The 20,334-nt window shown below is 44.2% G+C and overlaps 1 protein-coding gene across 1 annotated transcript in view; it reads left to right on the top strand.

Annotated features, from left to right (window-relative positions):
- The first annotated feature begins 299 nt into the window (after positions 1 to 299).
- The window catches only part of APCDD1L (APC down-regulated 1 like), a 38,646-nt gene continuing 18,611 nt past the window's right edge, over positions 300 to 20,334 (top strand). Inside the window, exons 1-2 of the mRNA XM_027822303.3 lie at positions 300 to 784; positions 19,088 to 19,262. Of these exons, the coding sequence (XP_027678104.1) occupies positions 748 to 784; positions 19,088 to 19,262 (212 nt within the window). The 5' untranslated portion in view covers positions 300 to 747. The remainder of the gene's footprint in view (positions 785 to 19,087; positions 19,263 to 20,334) is intronic.

Genomic DNA, 20,334 nt, shown 5'->3' on the forward strand with positions numbered 1-20,334 from the left:
CCTCCCCTCCCAGCCCGGCGCGCTGCAGAAATGCCCCTTTGCAGCCGCTAGACCCTGGGGAGGTGGCGAAGCAGAAAAGGTGGGGGGCGGGCTGTTGGCAGGGGGAGGAGGTGGCCCGTCCCCAGTCACCCACGGGCCCTTCCGCGGGTGGGTGGGAGAGGCAGCCCTGCAAAGGGAAGGGGCGCGGCCCGGTGCGCAGGGGCGGACGGGCCAAGCCGGGGCAGATCTCTGTGCCTGGCTGGGGGGCGGGGGGGGGGGGGAGCGAGCTGCAATGTGCAGCGGCAGATGGGGTTAAGACGAGGAAGTCTCCACCTCTTCTGGCAGCTTGCAGCGGTAGCTGCCCAGCTCCGTCCGAGCTGTCAGCGGCGCGGGGGGCTCCGCCGCGCAGGCATTCCGGCGAAGCGGGGGCCGAGCGGCGGCCGCTCGGATCCGAGTCCTGCCGAGAGAGACACGGGGGTGGGGGTGTGGTTAATGAGCCCCCTCGCCCCGCTGTCCCTCCTGGCGGGCGGCACGAAGGCAGAATAACCGCGGAGCTCCGGGGCAGCCTGTGCTGGGTCCCCCACTCTCCCCCCACACACACCTGGGCAGATGAACGTCTAAGGGCTCCTACTAGCCCCCCATGGCTCCGCGGCTTCCCCGCAGGGCCCCGCTCCACTGAGCATCGGAGCCAGCGACCTGCCCCGGCCAGCCAGCGGGCTCCGTTCCTCCTCGGCGGGCAGGTGGGAAGGAAGCCGGCTGGATACCACCATGGGCCAGTCCTGGTGCTTCATTGGGCTGCTGCTAGGTAGGTGACACTTCGGGGCCGTGCACCGGAGGGACCCGGGGGCGGGTGGGTTCTGGAGAGCGGCGGCAGGGATGTGCCCCCCACCCCCCTAGATAAGGGCCTGCCAGCATCCCGGCTGGGTCCTTTTGGCCTTCAGCTTCCTCCCCGGCCCTCTCTGGGGAAGACCAAGTTCCTCTTTCCTCCCGCTTGATGCCCGAGCAGGGCGGCTGCGAGTTGGCACCAGAACCTCGGACCCGCGGCCAAGCCCTCCCCAGCCCCGGCATCTCAGCCAGGGGCCCGGCGAATCTGCCTTGTTTCAGGGCCCTGGGGGGCCCTTTCCTTCCCGCAAACCCAGCGGGCAGCGCTCCCCGGGGTCCGATCCGCCAGAGGGCTCAGAGCGCGGGGACCTTTGCTGCGCACGGGAAAGCGGCGCTCACCGGCCGGGACGTGCACCCAGGCCGGCCTCCTGTCCCCTTCCAGCTCCGGTCTTGTAACCGCTCGCCAGGCACTCAATAAAAGAGCCGGGTTAATAACGAGGAAGAGCCGGGGGGCCGTCCAACCCCCTGAAGTGGCTGGTGATGGCGGGAGGGGACTCTTGGCTTTATTGGGGTCCCCCGATCTCCCCAGGCCTGTCTCGCTCGAAGAATGACCCGGGGATGGAGGGTTTCCATCCTTTGATTTGCATGGACTTTGCGATGCTTTTTAGAGCTATTTCCAGCGTTTCTTCGGCATGCAAGACAAGTGGTGGGGGCTGGAAATGCCTAAGTGGACCGGGACCCAGTACTGATCTGCTCAGGGATAGCTCGTGGAGGGGAGTCTTTCACCAAAGCTAACACAGAGACGAGAGGCAGCCTCTGGCTCCCACCCAAGGCTCCCTTACTGCTGCTGATCATCACCCCGCAGACCGCCTTTGCAACCGTCCCTCTAATGATCTTTCCTTCCCGCCCCAGACAGTGGAGCAAGGTAGGAGGCTGAGCCCCAGTGTGTAACTCTAGCAAGGGCTGGGAGACTTTTCCTGATGCTATTTTCAACGGCCAGGGCTGGAGTTCCTGGGGCCATTTTCCAGGAAGAAGCTCAGAAGCACCTGGCTTGGAGGTGAAATACATCAGAAGTATCTCACTTCTCCAAGAGGAGACACATCTCTTTCCCCACTGACCTCTAGAGTAGCTCCTAGACACTCCGAGCCTGGCTGCCGGTATATTTGCGCCCCACCTTTAGAACTGGCCTCAACCGCCAGAGCTTCAGCAAGAGATGTCTTTGGATGCTCAGAGCTAGAGAACATAGACAGAAAAACGAAGAAAAACAGCAGCACAGGGCTACATGATTCCCCATTAAAAAGAAGTGAGCCTGTGGGAGGGAAACTTTCTTTATCGCCCCTGCTTGGACAGCATGGTTCCCTGAAGAACACCAGGGAGACTCAGCTGAAACTGTTTGTCCATGTCCTGTGTGACCTCCTCAACAGATAAAAGGCAGAATAAAATATAGCATTGAAAGGAGAACGGGTGATCTTGAGGTTAAGGCGCTAGGCTGGGCCTGTTACAGACTTCCTCTCTGTGACTTAAGTTTCGTAAGTTTCTTCCTCTGAAAAATGGGGAGAAAAATATGACCTGCCTCTCAAGGGCGATTGGAGGCTCAGTTCATTCACGCTTGTCAAGTACTTTGAGCTCAATGGGTGACAGGCAATATACAAGTTCAAAGCATTTAAAGCACTAAATACAGTCAGCAAGAACTCAACCCGGCCTTTTAAAATACTGAGTGGTGAGACGATCTGGTTTTGTCTGCCATCTGTCACAACTGCCTGATGGTGATGTTTAAAGGAATGTACCATCAGACCTTAATGTGTAAACAAGATTAAAGCTAACAGGGGACTGACCAATTGCCCATCCAGCTGTACCATCTCAGCTGAGCTTCGCAGCCTTCGAGTTTTGATCTGAGCTTTAGATTCAAACCAAACACATTTAATAAGATAACTGATAATGGTAAAAGGTGGATACAGAAAGATACCATTCTTACCCCACCTTGCCTGTGCCCAAACTCCAGAAACAAATGACTTTTGTCGCCCTCCTTACCAGTTTATAATCTGTAGCTCCAGTATTTAAAATTGATAGCAGCATTTTGCTGCTAGTGCAGAGGAACTGAAATTCATCAACGGTGCATCATTAAAAGATGATGCTCCAAAAAGCATGGATTGTACAAAACTAAACCTTCACATCTCACAGAATATAAACTGGTAAGCAGGGACCGGCTGTATGCATTGTATTTTCGATGTCTGGCAGTCCTGTTTGTTCGGATAAAGAGGGTTATACAATAAATTAGCCCTTTCTAGCTGTTGATTTCTCAGTGTTGTTACCGTTGCAGTACATTTTAGGATTAGGAAGGTAGGGATTTTTAAAAATTATTATCAATATTTTGGGGATGTGCCTTAGCAAAGGGGTAAGGAGACCAAAGGGACTGTATAACAGCCTTGCATAGGTGCTTTCTAATTTCGACGTTGATTTTCACAGAGGTTGTATATCATCCATGAAAACCTTGTTTTTATAAATGACATGTGCTATGTTGTGGGCAAATAGAGGAACCCACTGAAAGTAAAACCTCTTTCCAAACTTGGTTCTGCCAGATGCAGCCTCTTCTAGGACTGGATTCCAGCTTTGGTTTTCTCCATAGCAGTTTCTGGCTTTTGAAAATTTCCTTACTCAACAATTTGTGCTTGTGGGGAAAATATAGAAACCACAATATATTTTTTCATGTATGCTTTTTTTTTCTTTTTACATCTCAGCCCTATCTTTATCCATATCCATATACTTTGCAACATGGATACGCTATCATTATGGAAAGAGCAAACAGAGTCAAATCGCAGGATCATAGCACATGAGTTGTTGATTTTTTGGGTAGCTTTGAAATAAAGAGTAAAAAACAAAACAACCCAGCAAACAGACAATACATTAGCAAGCAAACTTGGTCTATATTAAACATGTCCAGAAGGCAGTATTGTTACTTTGTCAGTAAAATATTGTATAAACTTGGTATTATCTTTTTATGGGATTCGCTTTCTAATCATATAATTGAACTCAACTGTTGATCTTATCTTAGTCCTGACCCCATAATTTTCAAACTTAAAAATAAACAGTGAAAGGCAAGAAGTTCTTTTATTTTAAAACTGGCTAGGTTCTAAACCATTTAAGAGAAGCTACCCTTGGAAAATATCGGTGCGGTGTATTGGAATGTAAAAACTTTAATGAAAGTTTAGACAGCAATTGAGCAAGCCTCTTGTGCTCTTACGTTTCCAAGAATGAGTGGTTCTTTGGTGAAGGAGGATTGGAAATCAGAGTCAGTTACCTAACTCAAAGAAAGGAGATTGATTTCTATTATTAGTTATTATTCCCTGGGCCCCCTCCTTATCTTCAGCATTATACAAAAGAGAGACCCAGCTCTGGGCCCCATTGAAGTCAATGAGTGACCTTCCATTGATTTTAATTAGTTTAGGATCTGGCCTGAGTTGTCTATCTGTATATTTTAAGGGTGCATTTCTGCTCTTATAGAAGTCAATAGAAGTTTTGTCACTGATATCAGTGGGAGAAAGATTGGGGCGTAATTTAGATTAAACTATGAGAAATTGCACAAGGATTTAAGCAAGCAGCGTTCAAAATAGAATGACTGAAGTGGGGGAACTCTTGTAACGGGCACCACGGATCTGAGCAGGGGAACTGAACAAAGGAAATATATGGGAAAGGAAGAATGCATATCTCAACCTGCCAAGCCCCAAATGTGGGATGCAACATGTCACAAAGACCCTGAACGAGGACACTACAAGTGTTCTTGCAAGAAACTTAAACTTGCTGCTGGATTCATTCTTTTAAAGTAAATAACTTTCTTCATAGGCCCAGCTTCATGATCCTTTATTTCTGATGTAAACAATGTTCAAGAGTAAAAGTGAGTAGGTAACTTTTTGACTCAATTAAGTGACATCAGCAAAATGAAGGACACTGCAGAGCTCTGGAAGAATAAGTTCTGCAGAACAGGTCCAGCTGGTTCCCTGATTAACTCCTCCCTTTAACTCCTTCTTTCATATGTATTTTTAACCAATCTCATCCAACCTTTCGATTTTATCAGCACAAAGATTTTTTACACTAACAGATATGCCAGGTCATACAGCTTCTGGTAGAAAACATTTGCAGGCACTTAGCTCTAGTGTACTTTTGCTCACTTTGAGTATTGGTACTAATAAAGCTATGTCCTGCCATGGAAACATCTAAAACATCCACTGCCAATAGACGTCATATTCTGTCATCAGTCAATTCCCCAAACAACCACTGAAGATTCACTCACAACTCTCACTGAAAGAACTTTAAGCACTGAACTCTTGGCCCCACTGAAGTGAAAGGCAAAACGTACACTGAGCCAGGACTTCACCCTGTATCTTGGGATCAGTTCACACCAAGAACTCCCACTGGCATCAGTGGAATTCACCTCAGCTCTCACATTGAAGTCCATGAGATATGGGTGCAGATCACTGGCAGGTTATGGCTTTAAAGAGTTTTTATTTCCCCTCTTGAAACAAAACACGATACTTTGTTTTCTATGTTTTTCATAGAATTTTTCAATTAGGCCACCTGGAAAAGGCCAATGAAAATATAGATGACAGCAGAAATTTGTGTCAAGAAAGTCCTAAACTTTGTTAATTTCAAGTAGTGCAAGTCCTCTTATTAGATTATGCAGCATGTAGGTTGAACGTCAGCTTTAATTTCAGCATCTGTCGGCAGCATTTAAGAGAACTGGAATGCATCAAAAGTTGGCTAATGTTGACAGGCAAAACAGTAGACTGAAATTTCAAACTATCTAGAAACCACACCCAGACCCCGAAAAACACATGTTAAAAACAACTCTAATTCTATGCTTTAACTGAACGAGCAATCATTTTCTGTGGTCACTCGTGACTGAGTTAAAGATGTTCCCTTGTGTCTTTATTTTGGTATGTGTTACTGGTCTGGTGGCATGTATCAGTTTACTACCTTACTGTGGAATCTCTTTGAGACAACTTCCATCATCAAACCAGCTAAAGTTCCGCAACTGGGTGGCTCACATTTTTCTTTAGGGACGGTCTCCAGCTTTTCATGGGTCTCCACCCTGCAGGCCTCACTCATGGAGCCACGGTGGAAAGACCTGTGTCCTTTTGAAATAATTCTGTTTGTTCCTATTATTCATCTCTCTAGTATTGTAATGCCTGGGAGCCTCAGTCATGGACCTGGGCCCCATGGACCTGGGCCCCATTGTGCTAGGCGTTGTACACACACAGAACAAAAAGATGGTCCATGCCCCACAGAGCTCACAATCTATGTTCCTATAGTCTGATTTCCAAAGGCATTTAGGTGCCTAATGGGATTTTCAAGAGCGCCTAAACAGATTTGGCATCTGATCCCCATTAGGTGCCAATCTGAATCTTTAGGCACCTAAATACCTTTCAGAATCTGATCCCCCGATTCCTATGATTCCAGTTTCATAGAACCAGACTGTGGACCCCTTGCTCCCACTTGTGAGCCATTACTTACACAGGCAGTTCCCTTGAAGACAATAGGGTTACTCAGGTGATTGTGAACTCCTGGGAGCAAGGCCCATAGCAGTCTGAGATGCAGAGGCCTGTTAGAATATCCAGGCCTTTTCCCTGCCAAACCCAGCTTATTCCCTATTGTAGACTCACCAATGCTTTGTGCAGCCTACTCTAAAATATGCCAAGGGAATGGGTTGTGATAGCTTAATAGATTTCAATGTCAAGACATTTATCCCACTGTTCAGGCTACATTTTTCCTTTCTTAATTCCCTCCCAACAGAACCTCTTTATTCACCCGAAGAAATTCATCCCCTTCCTGGGTGTTTTTAGTCTCTGAATATTTATAGACTCATCATACCCATACCCACAGCCACTTGTGCTGAGCTCTCTTAATCTTTCATCGTAACTCAATCCTTCCCACCCCCTAATCGTTTTTGTTGCTTTGCTTTCAGCTCCCGCCAATGCCCTTTGCATTGAGCAAATGCTATAGTTACGTTAATGTTATATGGTAGGTGGTCCCTTGTGCTCAGGATCCACATAAGTGATTTAGACATTTGAAATGAGGTTGGCATTTCATAGCCAAGCTGTCATCTGATTACCAGTTCTGCTCTTCAGAGCTCTCAAAAATATGCTTAGGAATCACTATTAAACAGGGCCAGGATGGCCACTAATAAAGCGTCTCCGGGGAGAGGTGCCATGGGATCTGCCAATGCACAGGCATTCTATACACTTGAAATGCCAGAGTGCCATTCATTTCAAAAAGGTGGGTCTTGTTTTCTGCTGAGTTTCCATCTCTTCTAACTGAAGGGAGATAGGTGCGATTTGGTAAAAAAATATGGATTCCAATGAAGGTTTCTCTTTTATCTAGTCATAATTACAGCACCGGAGTAGTGCCCCATCGTGTTTGTGTGTTTGTGTGTGTGTATTCACCAGAATGTTGGCACCCAAATCCCACCAGCTAGGCATGGAGGAGAGTGGAGATGGGTCTAAGTAACTCAACCCATGTAACTAAAAGCAAACCTGCACCCTCACTAGTACTCTAGGGGAAAAAACCTTGAGTTTCTTAGTTATTTCCTTGTGTTGGGCATTTCTCATAGATTTATCAATGCCAAACTTTTACAGCAAGGTAGGTCAGAGTTTGACATAGCCCTCTAAGCAGCACTGCTGCCTCCGTCCACTGGCTTTCTTCAGACCTTGCTGAGACTAAACTCGGAGCAAATCAGTTCTCTCGTCTATTCTTATGTCTCCTAATTAACCCTCTTTGCTCCATACTGTTATGCAGGTACATGCAATTATCAGGCATTACCACAAGGGGAGCTCTGTGTATATGTTCTTAGCCCACAGCAGGAAAAATTATTTCAAGCACACTTGTCCATTATACTTAGGGCCCTACCAAATTCGCGGCCATGAAAAACACATCATGGACCATGAAATCTGGTCTCCCCCTGTGAAATCTGCCCTTTTGCGTGTCTTTACCCTATACTGTGCAGATTTCATGGGGGAAACCAGCGTTTCTCAAATTGGGGGTCTTGACCCAAAAGGGAGTTGCGGGGAGTGGGTGGGTCACAAGGTTATTTTAGGGGGGGGGTCATGGTATTGCCACGCTTACTTCTGCACTGCCTTCAGAGCCGGATGGCTGGAGAGCGGCGGCTGTTGGCTGGGTGCCCAGCTCTGAAGGCAGCGCCCCGCCAGCAGCAGCAGAGAAGTAAGCGTGACAATACCATACCATGCCAGCCTTACTTCTGCGCTGCTGCCTTAGGGCCCAGCTCTGCAGGCATCAGTGCAGACGTAAGGGTGGCAATACTCTGCCTTCAGAGCTGGGCTCCCGGCCAGCAGACGCCACTCTCCAGCTGCCTCGCTCTGAAGGCAGCGCCGTCACCAGCAGCAGCATAGAAGTAAGGGTAGCAGTAATCTTGCGACCCCTCTTACAGCTCCTTTCTGGGTCAGGACCCCTACAATTACAACACTGTGAACTTTCAGATTTAAATAGCTGAACTCATGACTTTTATGATTTTAAAAATCCTATGACCATGAAATTGACCAAAATGGACCGTGAATTTTGTAGGGCCCTAATTATACTGGAAGCACCCCAGCTACGCTGGCCTCTGTGGATTGGGCAAGGGCATCACTAAATACATGTTGGCATTGACCTAACCACAATGGCTAAACCTACGAAGGACCATATTCCCAGATGGTATTGCTCAGAGGTTCCCTTGTTTGACTTTTTGTCTCTAGTTTCTGGGTCCACATAATATTTTGGTTAAAAAAAAAAATTAGTAGAGCAGTTCCACCTGGGCCACAGCCAATCAGGAAAATAAGTTATTTGCCCGGTGTTTCAAATATATTTATATATAAAAAAGAATAAAACTTGTGTAATTAAAATACAGTGGATGCGGATAAGTATAAAATTCTTTGATTAAAGCATGCTGAGGTCTCTCAGTGAAATGTGCTCTCTGCCACTAGTACAGAACTTTATTAGAATATCTCTATGGCCCTCTGAAGTGGATTCTGTGTATGCCCTTGCTTTGTATACTGTATTTTGGTACAGAATCCTCTGTATTTGTGTCCTCCTGTGAATCCCTTTATTCTCAAAACTGACTTCATCATGGACTGGGTCTTTTTCTATCAGTTTCATGTTAAAGCATTCAGAGTGAGTGTTTCCTGAGTAAGGCCCTGATCCTGCACCATTAAAGGCAATGGGAGCTTTGCTGTTGAGTTCAATGAGTGCAGGAGCCCCATTTATACATTGTGTTAGGCCCTGTTTTTTTCTCTCTTGGTAAACTACCAGAGAAGGCATTTTAAATATAGGTAATCAGATTTAACATGGTCAACACTAAAGAAGACCCTGAAGGTACAGGAGAGAGTGTCTCCTTCACTCCCATCACTTCCACCCTCTCTAGTCCAAATACCATCTGTCTTGTCTGACGTGCTTTTCCCTGTTTTCTGTTTCAAATGTGCAGGCCAAATCCTACCAGCCTAACTCAGGCAGAATTCCCACTGAAGGCTTGTGGGATTGAGCAGTGAGCTCAGCAGGAATAGAGACTGAGGATGTCTGTGGATGTTCTAACTTTTATCTTGTTTATCTTGACTCAGTAGGGTCTGGTATATTTTAGAAGGAAAAGCTGTACTGTAACACCAGCATCTCTGTAGAAATGAGTCAGTTCACCAGTGTATTAATCTAAATGACACACAAAGTTACAAAAGAATAGGGCCAAATTCTGTCTTCACTTATACCCAGGTTGAAGTCAATATGGTGTCCAGGTAGACAGGGAGGGTAGATCAGGCCCATAGTTGTATTCATACTTTTTTATAATTGTACCTTTTGACTGAAGTAAAATAATTTGAGGTTGGTATGTAAAACAGAAGCAAATATTGATCAAAACATTACAAATACGACGGTCCCTATATCCTACTTGGAAATATTTGGTTTGTTTGATTGCTTAGAAAACAGCTGAAAGAAATATATTGTAACTTCTTTTTTTCAATCTTTACATTGCTTTTTACTGCTGGAATGACATCACACTGCCAGCCAGCCAGTCATGGCTGCCACACTGCCAGCCAGTCCAGTTATCTGAAGCTATGTGATGGATTTCCTAGAGCGCCTGCTTTCATAGGATGGTATCTCTGGTAATAACAAATCCTTTTCCATGATTAACATAAGAATGGCTATGCTGGGTCAGACCAAAGGTCCATCTAGCCCAGTATCCTGTCTTCTGACAATGGCTGGTGCCGGATGCCTCAGAGGGAATGAACAGAACAGGGCAGTCATTGAGTGATCCATCCCCTGTCGTCCAGTCCCACCAGTTTCAGGCAGTTGGAGGTTTAGGGACACCCAGAACATGGGATTGCATCCCTGACCATCTTAGATAAAAGCCATTGATGGACCTATTCTACGTGACTTATCTAATTCTTTTTTGAGCCCAGTTATACTTTTGGCCTTCACATCCCCTGGCAATGAGTTCCACGGGTTGATTGTGTGTTGTATGAACAAATACTTCCTTATGTTTGTTTAAATCTGCTGGCTATTAATTTCATCGGGTGACCCCTGGTTCTTGTGTTATATGAAGGGGTAAACCACACTTTCTTTTTCACTTTCTCCACACCATTCATGATTTTATAGACCACTATCATATCTCCTCTTAATCCTCTCTTTTCTAAACTGAACAATCCCAGACTTTTTAATCTCTCCTCATATGGAAGCTGTTCCATACCCCTAATTATTCTTGTTAACCTTCTCTGTACTTTTTCCAATTCTAATTTTTTGAGATGGGCAAACAGAACTGCACACAGTATTCAAGGTATGGGTATACTATGGATTTATATAGTGGCATTATGATATTTTCTATTCCTTTCTTAATTCTTCCTAATATTGTTAGATTATTTGGACAGCCTCTGTACACTGAGAAGATGTTTTTAGAGAACTATCCATGATGACTCTAAGATCTCTTTCTTGAATGGAAACAGCTAGTTTAGACCCCATTATTTTGTATGTATTTATTTGGGATTATGTTTTCCAATGCACATTATTTTGCATTTATCAACATTTAATTTCATCTGCTGTTTTCTTGCCCAGTCCCCAGTTTTTTGAGATTCCTTTGTAACTCTTTGCAGGAAGCTTTGGACTTCAATAACGTGAGTAATTATATATATATAATTTTATATCATCTGCAAAGTTATATAGAACTGGCATCCTGGCAAATGATTTCCTCCTCCAACTTACTAGACCACGCTCTGATCTCAAGTCAAGAAAGCATCACTAATCAGGACGGGTGCTTAAGCACATGCTTAACTTCAAGTGCATGCTTATGTCACATTGAAGCCAATAGGACTTAAGTGTGTCTTCAAGTGCTTTCCTGAGCTGGAACCTCTGTTTGCGGACATAGAAAATGCAAAATAGTGCTCAGATTCATTGTATTATAGTTAATTTTTCTAACTGATTTTAATACATAATATAGGTCTTCCCCACAAAATTGTGCTCTTGGGAAATTCTTTATTTTGAGCATATTAAAAATACCACTAACTTAATCTCAACCCAAATTCAAGAGAAATTGATTTGGTAAACTACGAACATTTAGAAGAATGGTCATTCTTTTAGCAGCTGACCCAAAATCCATTCTGCATGCTTTCTCAGGGGAGAAGAATGGCAGAGGAATGCTTTGTTAATAATGTCTGTGTGGAAAAGTGTAATTCACTTATGCAGAATACATTTGTATGTTTCTTAGCCATAGTTTTGTTCCAGTCTGAACATTCCTTGCCAAATATCAAAGGTTTTGTGTCATTCTTAAATAAAGAGCTATTTAATTCCCCGTGACTGTAGGCACTGATCTTATCCATGCGAATGGGTGACTTAGTGAAACATTAGAATTATAAATGGAAATAACAACTTTGGCCATAGGAAGCAACAGCATGAGCAATCTAGCCCTGGAGAAGAGTTGATCTACAGTGCCTGATTTTGTTGCAAGCTGTAATGTGGGCAATTTCTTCTCTATTTATTGATAAAAAACAAAGATGCATGACTAAACTCAACTTTTCTTCCAAAGTCAATTTGCTTGGTAGAACACAAGCAGAATTTGCTTCCAACAAGGCATATTAGGCTATTTCTCTCCTGTTTTTTTTTAAATTATTATTTATTTAAAAGCTGAGAAGTGGATCTGAATCAGTGTAGCAGACCAACCAGACCAGGCGGAAGAGAGATATATGCAGCATAAGCTCTCATGAGATGGGTTCTAGCTTAGAGGTCCAAACCTGCAGCTCTCAAAATCTTCTCTTAATTTTAACTGGAATTTAGCTTGATTAAGGATGGCAGGATCTGCCGCTTCATGAGTTGATACTATGCCCCTGATTTTTAAAAAGCTGCACATGCAAATGTGTGTGCAAAACATCTACCTAATTTGTACATGTACATTTGGTTACTGCAAGGGCAAATGACTAAGGGCCTGATCCAACTCCCGTCGACAACGATAGGCATTAGATCAGGCCCCACCTCTGGTAACTGGCATTCACAATTGCTTGATCAAGATGTGCAATCATTATAATTGTACACATAATTGGCTCCATTATTTGGGGGCCAAGGGCTGGTACTTTGGATGTGGCACAGGTAGCTGTCACTTAGCAGAGAGCTGGAAAAACATACTATGGTGCCTAGCTACTACAGTGATAGGTCCTTTGGAAATTCCTATGGTTAACAGATATGGATGGATGGGCAATGAGTACATAGCAGGGGTCACAGTGAGGGATTCTCCCTTTAGGGACTGCTTTTGCCCTGTAGATCAAGTGTGATACCTTTCCTTCTCCCCTGTTTGAACCTTCTCTCCTGCGCCCCCTTAAACCAAAGTATATGCGGATTCACTGAAGTGTCTGTTTTGGGGTAGAAAAAGGAACTGTTCTGACAACGCTTGGCAGTCACCTGAATGAGAGGAGGACAGGTGAGTGATAGGACATTACGCTGCTCTTATTTAGAGTAGAAATGATCTCAGGTAGAAATGAGTAAGTAGAAAGTAGAGTAAATGAGTAGAGTAGAAATGAGCTCAAGCTACAGAATTCAGACCTGGATCTGAACTCTTCCAGCTTTGGGGGTGTTTGGTTCAGAGCATTCAAGACATAGAATCATAGAAATGTTCGGCTGGAAGGGACCTCAAGAGGTCATCAAGTCCAGGCCCCTGCACAGAGACAACCTAGCCCATTCCTAACAGGTTTTGTTTAACATATTCTTAAAAACCTTTAGTGATGGGGATTTCACAATGTCCTTTGGTAGCCTATCCCAGTACTTAACTATCCTTATAGTTAGAAAGTTTTCTCTAATATCTAACCTAAATCTCCCTTGCTGCTCATTAAGCTGATTACTTCTTGTCCTACCTTCAATGGTCCTGGAGAACAATTGATCACAATCTTCTCTATAACAGCCCTTAACACATTTGAAGACTCTTATTGGGTATCCCTTCAGCCTTCTTTTCTCAAAACTAAACATGCCCAGTTTTTTAACCTTTCCTCATAGGTCAGGTTTTCTAAACCCTTTATCACTTTTGTTGCTCTTTTCTGGACTCTCTTCAATTTGTCCCCATCTTTCTTAAAGTATGGTGTCCACAACTGGACACACTACTCCATCTGAGGCCTCACCAGTGCCAAGCAGAACAGGACAATTACCTCCTGTGTCTTACATACAACACTTGTGTTAATACATGCCAAAATTATACTAGTCTTTTTCACAACTGAATCACATTCTTGGCTCCACATTTACAAGACCAAAATTTGTCCCTTTAACTCAAGTACCTTTGGTCAAATCAAAATATTTCACTGTATGCTGCAGAATAATTAATTAATATATTTTGAAATGTAGATAAATTCAGATTCTTGTCTCACTGAAGGATGTCAGAGCTACAAAAGGATCTGTCAAAACTGGGTGACTGGGCAACAAAATGGCAGATGAAATTCACTGTCGATAAATGCAAAGTAATGCACATTGGAAAACATAATCCCAACTATACATATAAAATGATGGGGTCTAAATTAGCTGTTACCACTCAAGAAAGAGATCTCGGAGTCATTGTGGAAAGTTCTCTGAAAACATCCACTCAATGTGCAGCAGCAGTCAAAAAAGGGAACAGAATGTTGGGAATCGTTAAGAAAGGGATAGATAAGACAGAAAATATCGTATTGCCTCTGTGTAAATCTATGGTACACCCACATCTTGAATACCGCGTGCAGATGTGGTCGCCCCATCTCAAAAAAGATATATTGGAATTGGAAAAGGTTCAGAAAAGGGCAACAGAAATGATTAGGGGTATGGAACAGCTTCTGTATGAGGAGAGATTAATAAGACTGGGACTTCTCAGCTTGGAAAAGAAACAACTAAGGGGGGATATGATTGAGGTCTATAAAATCATGACTGGTGCGGAGAAAATAAGTAAGGAAGTGTTATTTACTCCTTCTCATAACACAAGAACTAGGGGCCACCAAATGAAATTAATAGGCAGCAGGTTTAAAACAAACAAAAGGAAGTATTTCTTCACACAATGCACAATCAACGTGTGGAACTCCTTTCCAGAGGATGTTGTGAAGGCCAAGACTATAACAGGGTTCAAAATGAACTAGATAAATTCATGGAGGATAGATCCATCAATGGCTATTAGCCAGGATGGGCAGGGATGGTGTCCCTAGTCTCTGTTTGCCAGAAGCTGGGAATGGGCGACGGGGGATGGATCACTTGATTATTATCCGTTCTGTTCATTCCCTCTGGGGCACCTGGCATTGGCCACTGTCTGAAGACAGGATACTGGGCTAGATAGATCTTTGGTCTGACCAGGTATGTCCGTTCTTATGTTCACTTTGCCAACATCTGTTATTAGGCCTCATGACACCGCTGTGCATGGAATCTTGCCCATTTGCATAACATGAGACCCAGGAGTAAGTAATTTGCCTGGGAATGCAAAGAAAATCCATGGCAGAGTTGGGACTAGAAGTCGCAGGCCTGCCTCCTAGCCTCCTTTCACCATAAAACATGCCGTTTTAATATGGAGTCAATTTCAGCTAATCATGTAGTGGATGCTAATGTTTCAAAATTAAAAGACTAACCAATTGGACTGGGTTTTGCCACTCAAACCAATCCCTTTATTGTTGAAGAAATTGTACACATACCAGATCAAAGATGGGAAAGGCTAGTGCAAGCCATAGAGTGGGGATGTAGCAGCCCCCTTGCTGAACATAAAGGGCTTTAAAAATTAGAAAAACAGCATATCAATGAGCCTGCTGCAAGAAAGACCCCAGAGCGCTCATAAAATCTCTTTCCAGCTAGTCCCAGTACTTTGGTACTTAAAGCAGGAACAGAAAACCCGAGGCCCTGTTCCACTTGCCTTTCGGCAGGCTGGCTTCTGAATCTGATGTCTTTCCTGTTTAGCTGGACTCTATTCCCTTCAGGCCCCTCATAGTGCTTTCAGCACCCACAGTCTCAAAGCCATCCAAGCACATTTCCTAGGGCTCCGTTGCAGTGATGTTTAAGATCCAATGAGCTTTTCCTAGAGCAAATGGCAGTTTTACAGCAAGGTGACTGAACTTGTAGACAGAATAACAGACCCTGGGTGGGGAGGCCTCACTTCCCCGGGTGTTCAGAAGACTTGGCATTGCAAACCCCTTGCCACTTGACTTGATCTAGGATTCATATGCTGAGCAGTGGCAAAGCTTGGCACTGAAGAATGAGCACTGAAGCTGTTTCATTAGGGATTTATACCTCAGATGAGACTAAGGGTTTTTTGGAGTGGGGGAGGTCTATTAATGCCCTGCCATAGGCCAGATCCTCAGCTGGTGTAAATTGGCACTGTTCTATTGAAATCAATGGAGCTAAGGCTCTGGCCCATCGTGTTTACATTTGTTTTATACACTGAGTGACTGTGCCGTGGAATTTTCACTTATAATCTTGCAGAACATCCCATGTCTTTCTGTGCTGGCTTTATTGGAAAACACCTTCCTAATGAGAAAATTTAAGGCCTTATTCCATTCCACAAGCCAGGCTCAGATCCCTGATCGTTTGAGCTGTCCCTTCAGTGATACACAGTTGGATGATTTAGTTTCTCTTCCCAAATTAAGGGCCCTGTTGTACCCACCCCAAAACAAAACAAAAACAGTTTAAGCAGAACTCCCCACTGAAGTCAATGGAGAGTTCTGCTTGTTTTAAAATATATATATATATATATATATATCAGTGGCACTTTGCTGGCAAAAAGAGGAACAATTGCTTTTTTGTGTGTGACATACATGTAACGGGTCAGACTGTGGCCCCTTAGATCTGTGTATGGGTTGGGGTGTTCTCCAGGCATAATTCCCCTCCTACAGACAGAAGGAATGTTCCAATCTCACTATTTCCTCCTTTCAGAGTCCTATCCCAGACGTCTGGAGTCCCCATGAGGTTGGGTGAGCCACAGGTTGGTTGGGTGAGCCACCAGAGGTCACAGCCAAAGCTGGGGTTCAGGCCCCCTATAAGGATGGCTCTGGCTTCTACTAGGTTTGAGGGCTGCTTTTTTTCCCACCAAAGATTGGGGTGGGGCAAACCCTGCCCCTCTGAGGTGATGATGAAGTAATCTGCAGAAGGGAAACCTCACAAAAAAAGGCCCCTCCTACAGCTTTTAGGAAGGGACAACTTGATGCTTAAATTATAGTAAAACCAGTTCAAATGTTTGGCCTTGGCCAACATCCGGCAAGTCTTGCTCTGTAGATACTTGCTCAGAAGATATATATATATATTAAACTGTCTCCTCAGCTTTCTTCGATAGACAGGAGAGAGAGCAACCTCTGTCATCTGCATCAGTCATTGAATGAAATCTTCTAGCGTGCTGCTAGGTTATAGAATTATATTATATAAAATATTAAAAAATATTAAATTATATTAAAAGTTTATATTTAAGTTTATGTTTAAAATATTAAAAATAAAATATTAAATTATAGAACAGAGCTAGAGTGAGCCAGCCCCCAGTGGGCCAATAAAACGAATACAGCCCAGTGCAAGTCTGCAGGGACACCTAAGCCAGGGACATAATTTTGCTAGATAGATCAATATTAGCCAGGGGTTCAAGTGTTTTAATTAGAAGGCATATCATTTATTCAGAGTGGGCCGAATCCTGGAGGTTCTCATTTAGGTCTTACTCAGGCAAACTGCCAATGGCTCCAGCAGGAGTTTTGCCTGAGCAAAGAGTGAATAAACATCCAAAGAAAGTCTTCAGGATTTAGCTGAGTGTTCACACATTCCCTAAGCCAGTAACATCCGTTGTTATGGGAAATGAGGTAAGTGACAGAGTTACTGTCCTTATGGCGGGCGACAGGAGAGGCTAATGTTCCCATGTTGTAATTCCCTGGTTCAGTGGCTGTCTCAACAATAGATTAAAAACTGAGAAAGGACAAAGAGCTCTCAGTCATATTTGAAAATTTCAGCTGTGAGCTGAGTGGATTCAGAGGAATCTCCAATAACAAATAAAATAAAATTATTCACGAGTACTAACGAACTAGTGGCCTTAGTTACAATCATTTGGTTTCTATGTTTGAACTAGTTCTTCTTGAGGTCTGTGAACAGAGCTTAGCCAGTGAATATTCAGGCTGTGTGAATTAAAACATGAAGTGAATGGGAACTGTGGGTGCTGAGCACCTTGGAGGATCAGACCTCAGATGCTAGCAGATCTCTCTCAGCCTTTCTAATGTGGGTCTGTTGCTTTTCTGCACACACATAGTTTGAGCCGTGAGGTCTGATCATGGATCAGAATAGGGCCCCATCCAGACAAGTTGTAACAACAGGATTTCACTCTCTCATAAAGCCAGCGTCCAGACTGAGCACTGGAGCAACCGACCGTGCTTCAGTGTTGTGCAAAAAGGCAAACTAATCTGCAGCAATACAATATGCGATTATGATGGCCGTGCTTTTGTGAATGAGGTCTTCTCTGTGCTGCTGATGCATTCAGCAGGCTTGCTCTCTAAGCTAATCAGGATGCAGCGAATGAGTGATGGGCACAGAGAACACTTTTGCACCAACCTCTGTCAGGCAAAATGACTAAGCCTGCTGCGTAATGGCAGTAATGGCTTCCGATTTACAATTAAACTCCTCAGCTTTGCCCCTGCATTCAGTTCTGATAAGTGTCTTGGCATTTGTCTCTAGCTGATGCAGATCATTACTGGTGACAGTGTTCTTCTCTGCTGCCATTTTCTCTGAGTAGGACTCCTGCAGCTACAACAAAATATTGGGAGAGACCGAACTGTGTATGAATCCCATGTCTGTGTTGCGGCTCCTCTCTACCCCAGAGCTGGCTACATTTCAGTGGTGATTAAAGCAATTCCTATGTAAGTGGCATATTAGGATCTTTTGAGGTGAAAGATACGGCCTTCACTTTGTCTTATTATTTGTCTCCATTTGTAAACTCCCTCCACGTTGTTACTTTAACTAAAATGTGTCTGCCTAAAAGGGTTAAATCCACAAGAAAGATGTAAGGATTTCGCTTCCTAGGAAGAGTGGGTTAAAATTAGTCCCAAACTGAGAAAAAAAAGTACCTAGGTACAACAAAAACATGCAGTAAAATGTCCCTTAAAACACTACACAGTTTAAACACAGCTGTGCAAGGTTCTTTGGCAATGTGCTATGTATCTTAGAGAGAAAATATAGCGTCATTATTAAAGTACATTTTAATGAACACTAAAGTCACTCATGTAATGGACAGAGTATGAGCCAACTTGTGGGCATTTTTAAGGTACTTGTGTTGCCCCCTTCCCAAAATAATACTGTTGCTTGTTGGGCCCTTGAGACTGCAGAGCACAGAGATTGCTTTCTTCTCTGAATTTATCTTATTTATCTGATCAAGAGCCATAAAGGAATTGACTTTTTTGACTTAAGCGGCTTTCTCACGGTTTCATCTGAACTCACAGGGGAATAATAAATGCATGAACTGATAATACTGGGGATCATGAAATAGCTGTGAAAGGCTGGATACTACCAGGGCTTTTCAAGCTGTCTATGTGACGATCACTGCACTTGAAACGACCAACTCCACCTGCAGCTCTAGGACAGGAGAAACAATCCCTTTCTGGCAGAGTTACAGGACTGGATCTAAAGCACCCTGTCCAGAAACTTAGCAAAAGGACCAAATAGTGCACCAGAAAGGCCTGGTGTGACCCACTGAAGAGGAATTCCTGGAACAGGCAGGTCCCCTCTGGTCTTAAAAAAAAAAAATCTTTAGTCAGACTAACCCATTTAATTGAAAAGTGCAGGAGCGACTGCATCTGTGTTCTGAAAGCATCTGTCTTCTTTTAAGCCTATGCATCTGGAAAGAAGCTATGGGACGTGCCTGCCTCTCAGGCTCAGCAGCACAGCACTGGAAAACTGCTCTGGGAGCCACAGTGCCAGTACCAACTGCGCCACCTACAGGACAGCGCTAGAATTTCAGCTCTTCTGCCTCCCCGGCTGGAAGGTCATTGGATTTCTACAGGGTAAGGATCCCAGCAGCCCAGAGGAGTTTGCAGATTGCACGTCTTGCCTCCTTGCTAGACTCTGCCGACAGGGTGAGGTCACCTTCCTAAATAGCATCGTCACGGTGCACTGATGGGCACACACTGTTAGACTAGTGTGTGCCTGCTGTTAGTGATTTTCCTTTGTGGGGAAAGGGTCATATATTGTTTGTGGCTGGAAGAAGGCCCCAAATTAAAGAGCTGAATATCCTTTAATTTTGGGGTGGTTCAAAATGCACTCCCAGAGCTACTGTTTGCAGATGGCCCCTTAATTTGGTAACGGACTGAATCAAAATCCTTGATATTATCAGTTTGGGATGTGCTCTAAATCCAGATGGAAATACTCCCTCTAGGACTTCCTCCATTTCTCTCTTAATTTGTCATGTCTGCCATACCACAGTTGCAGATGTTGCCCCATCAATGCCCTCTGGGCTGAGGGAACACACAAATACACAGGCTGAGGTTTGAAAACACAGCAGCACATCTTTAAAACACCCCGCGGCCTACACGTCATTTACAATGTCCTTATGTGAACGGACTTTGGCAAAGTCACGGTTCTGACTACCTCTGGGGAGCTATTGTTATTTGGCAGCTTCTGCTGTACACAATGCAACAGGCTCCAGTGCGCCTCTCATGACGACCAGGAGACGAACAGTGGGTCATTAACTCAGGTGCAGCAAAAGGGAGAGAAAATAAGGGATTTTCAATTTAAGATCTCACAGGAAGCATGCTAGTTTACTTCACAAAAATTCCACTAGCAGCTTCATGAGAAACAGACCCATTTACGGGCAAAGGGGCATCTAACTGAAATTACCACTCCTAAATCCTAGCCCAGGCCAAACTGCTAAACTAAGCTTCTGAGACTGGGCTGAGTTCTGGGGATTGGCATAAACTCCTGAATTATTAACCTCCCAGGCCAAAGCAAGCCCCGGAGCTGCAGCAAACTTCCACATGCAAGTGAGCTTCTGAGTAGTGCTACACATCCAGCCTGCAGTAAGCACCTGAACTCGATAGTAAACATCCCCCCCAACACCTCACAGCTAGAAAAAGGCTT

The sequence above is a fragment of the Chelonia mydas genome, chromosome 13 (genome assembly GCF_015237465.2).
Source record: "Chelonia mydas isolate rCheMyd1 chromosome 13, rCheMyd1.pri.v2, whole genome shotgun sequence".
Lineage (NCBI taxonomy): Eukaryota > Metazoa > Chordata > Testudines > Cheloniidae > Chelonia > Chelonia mydas.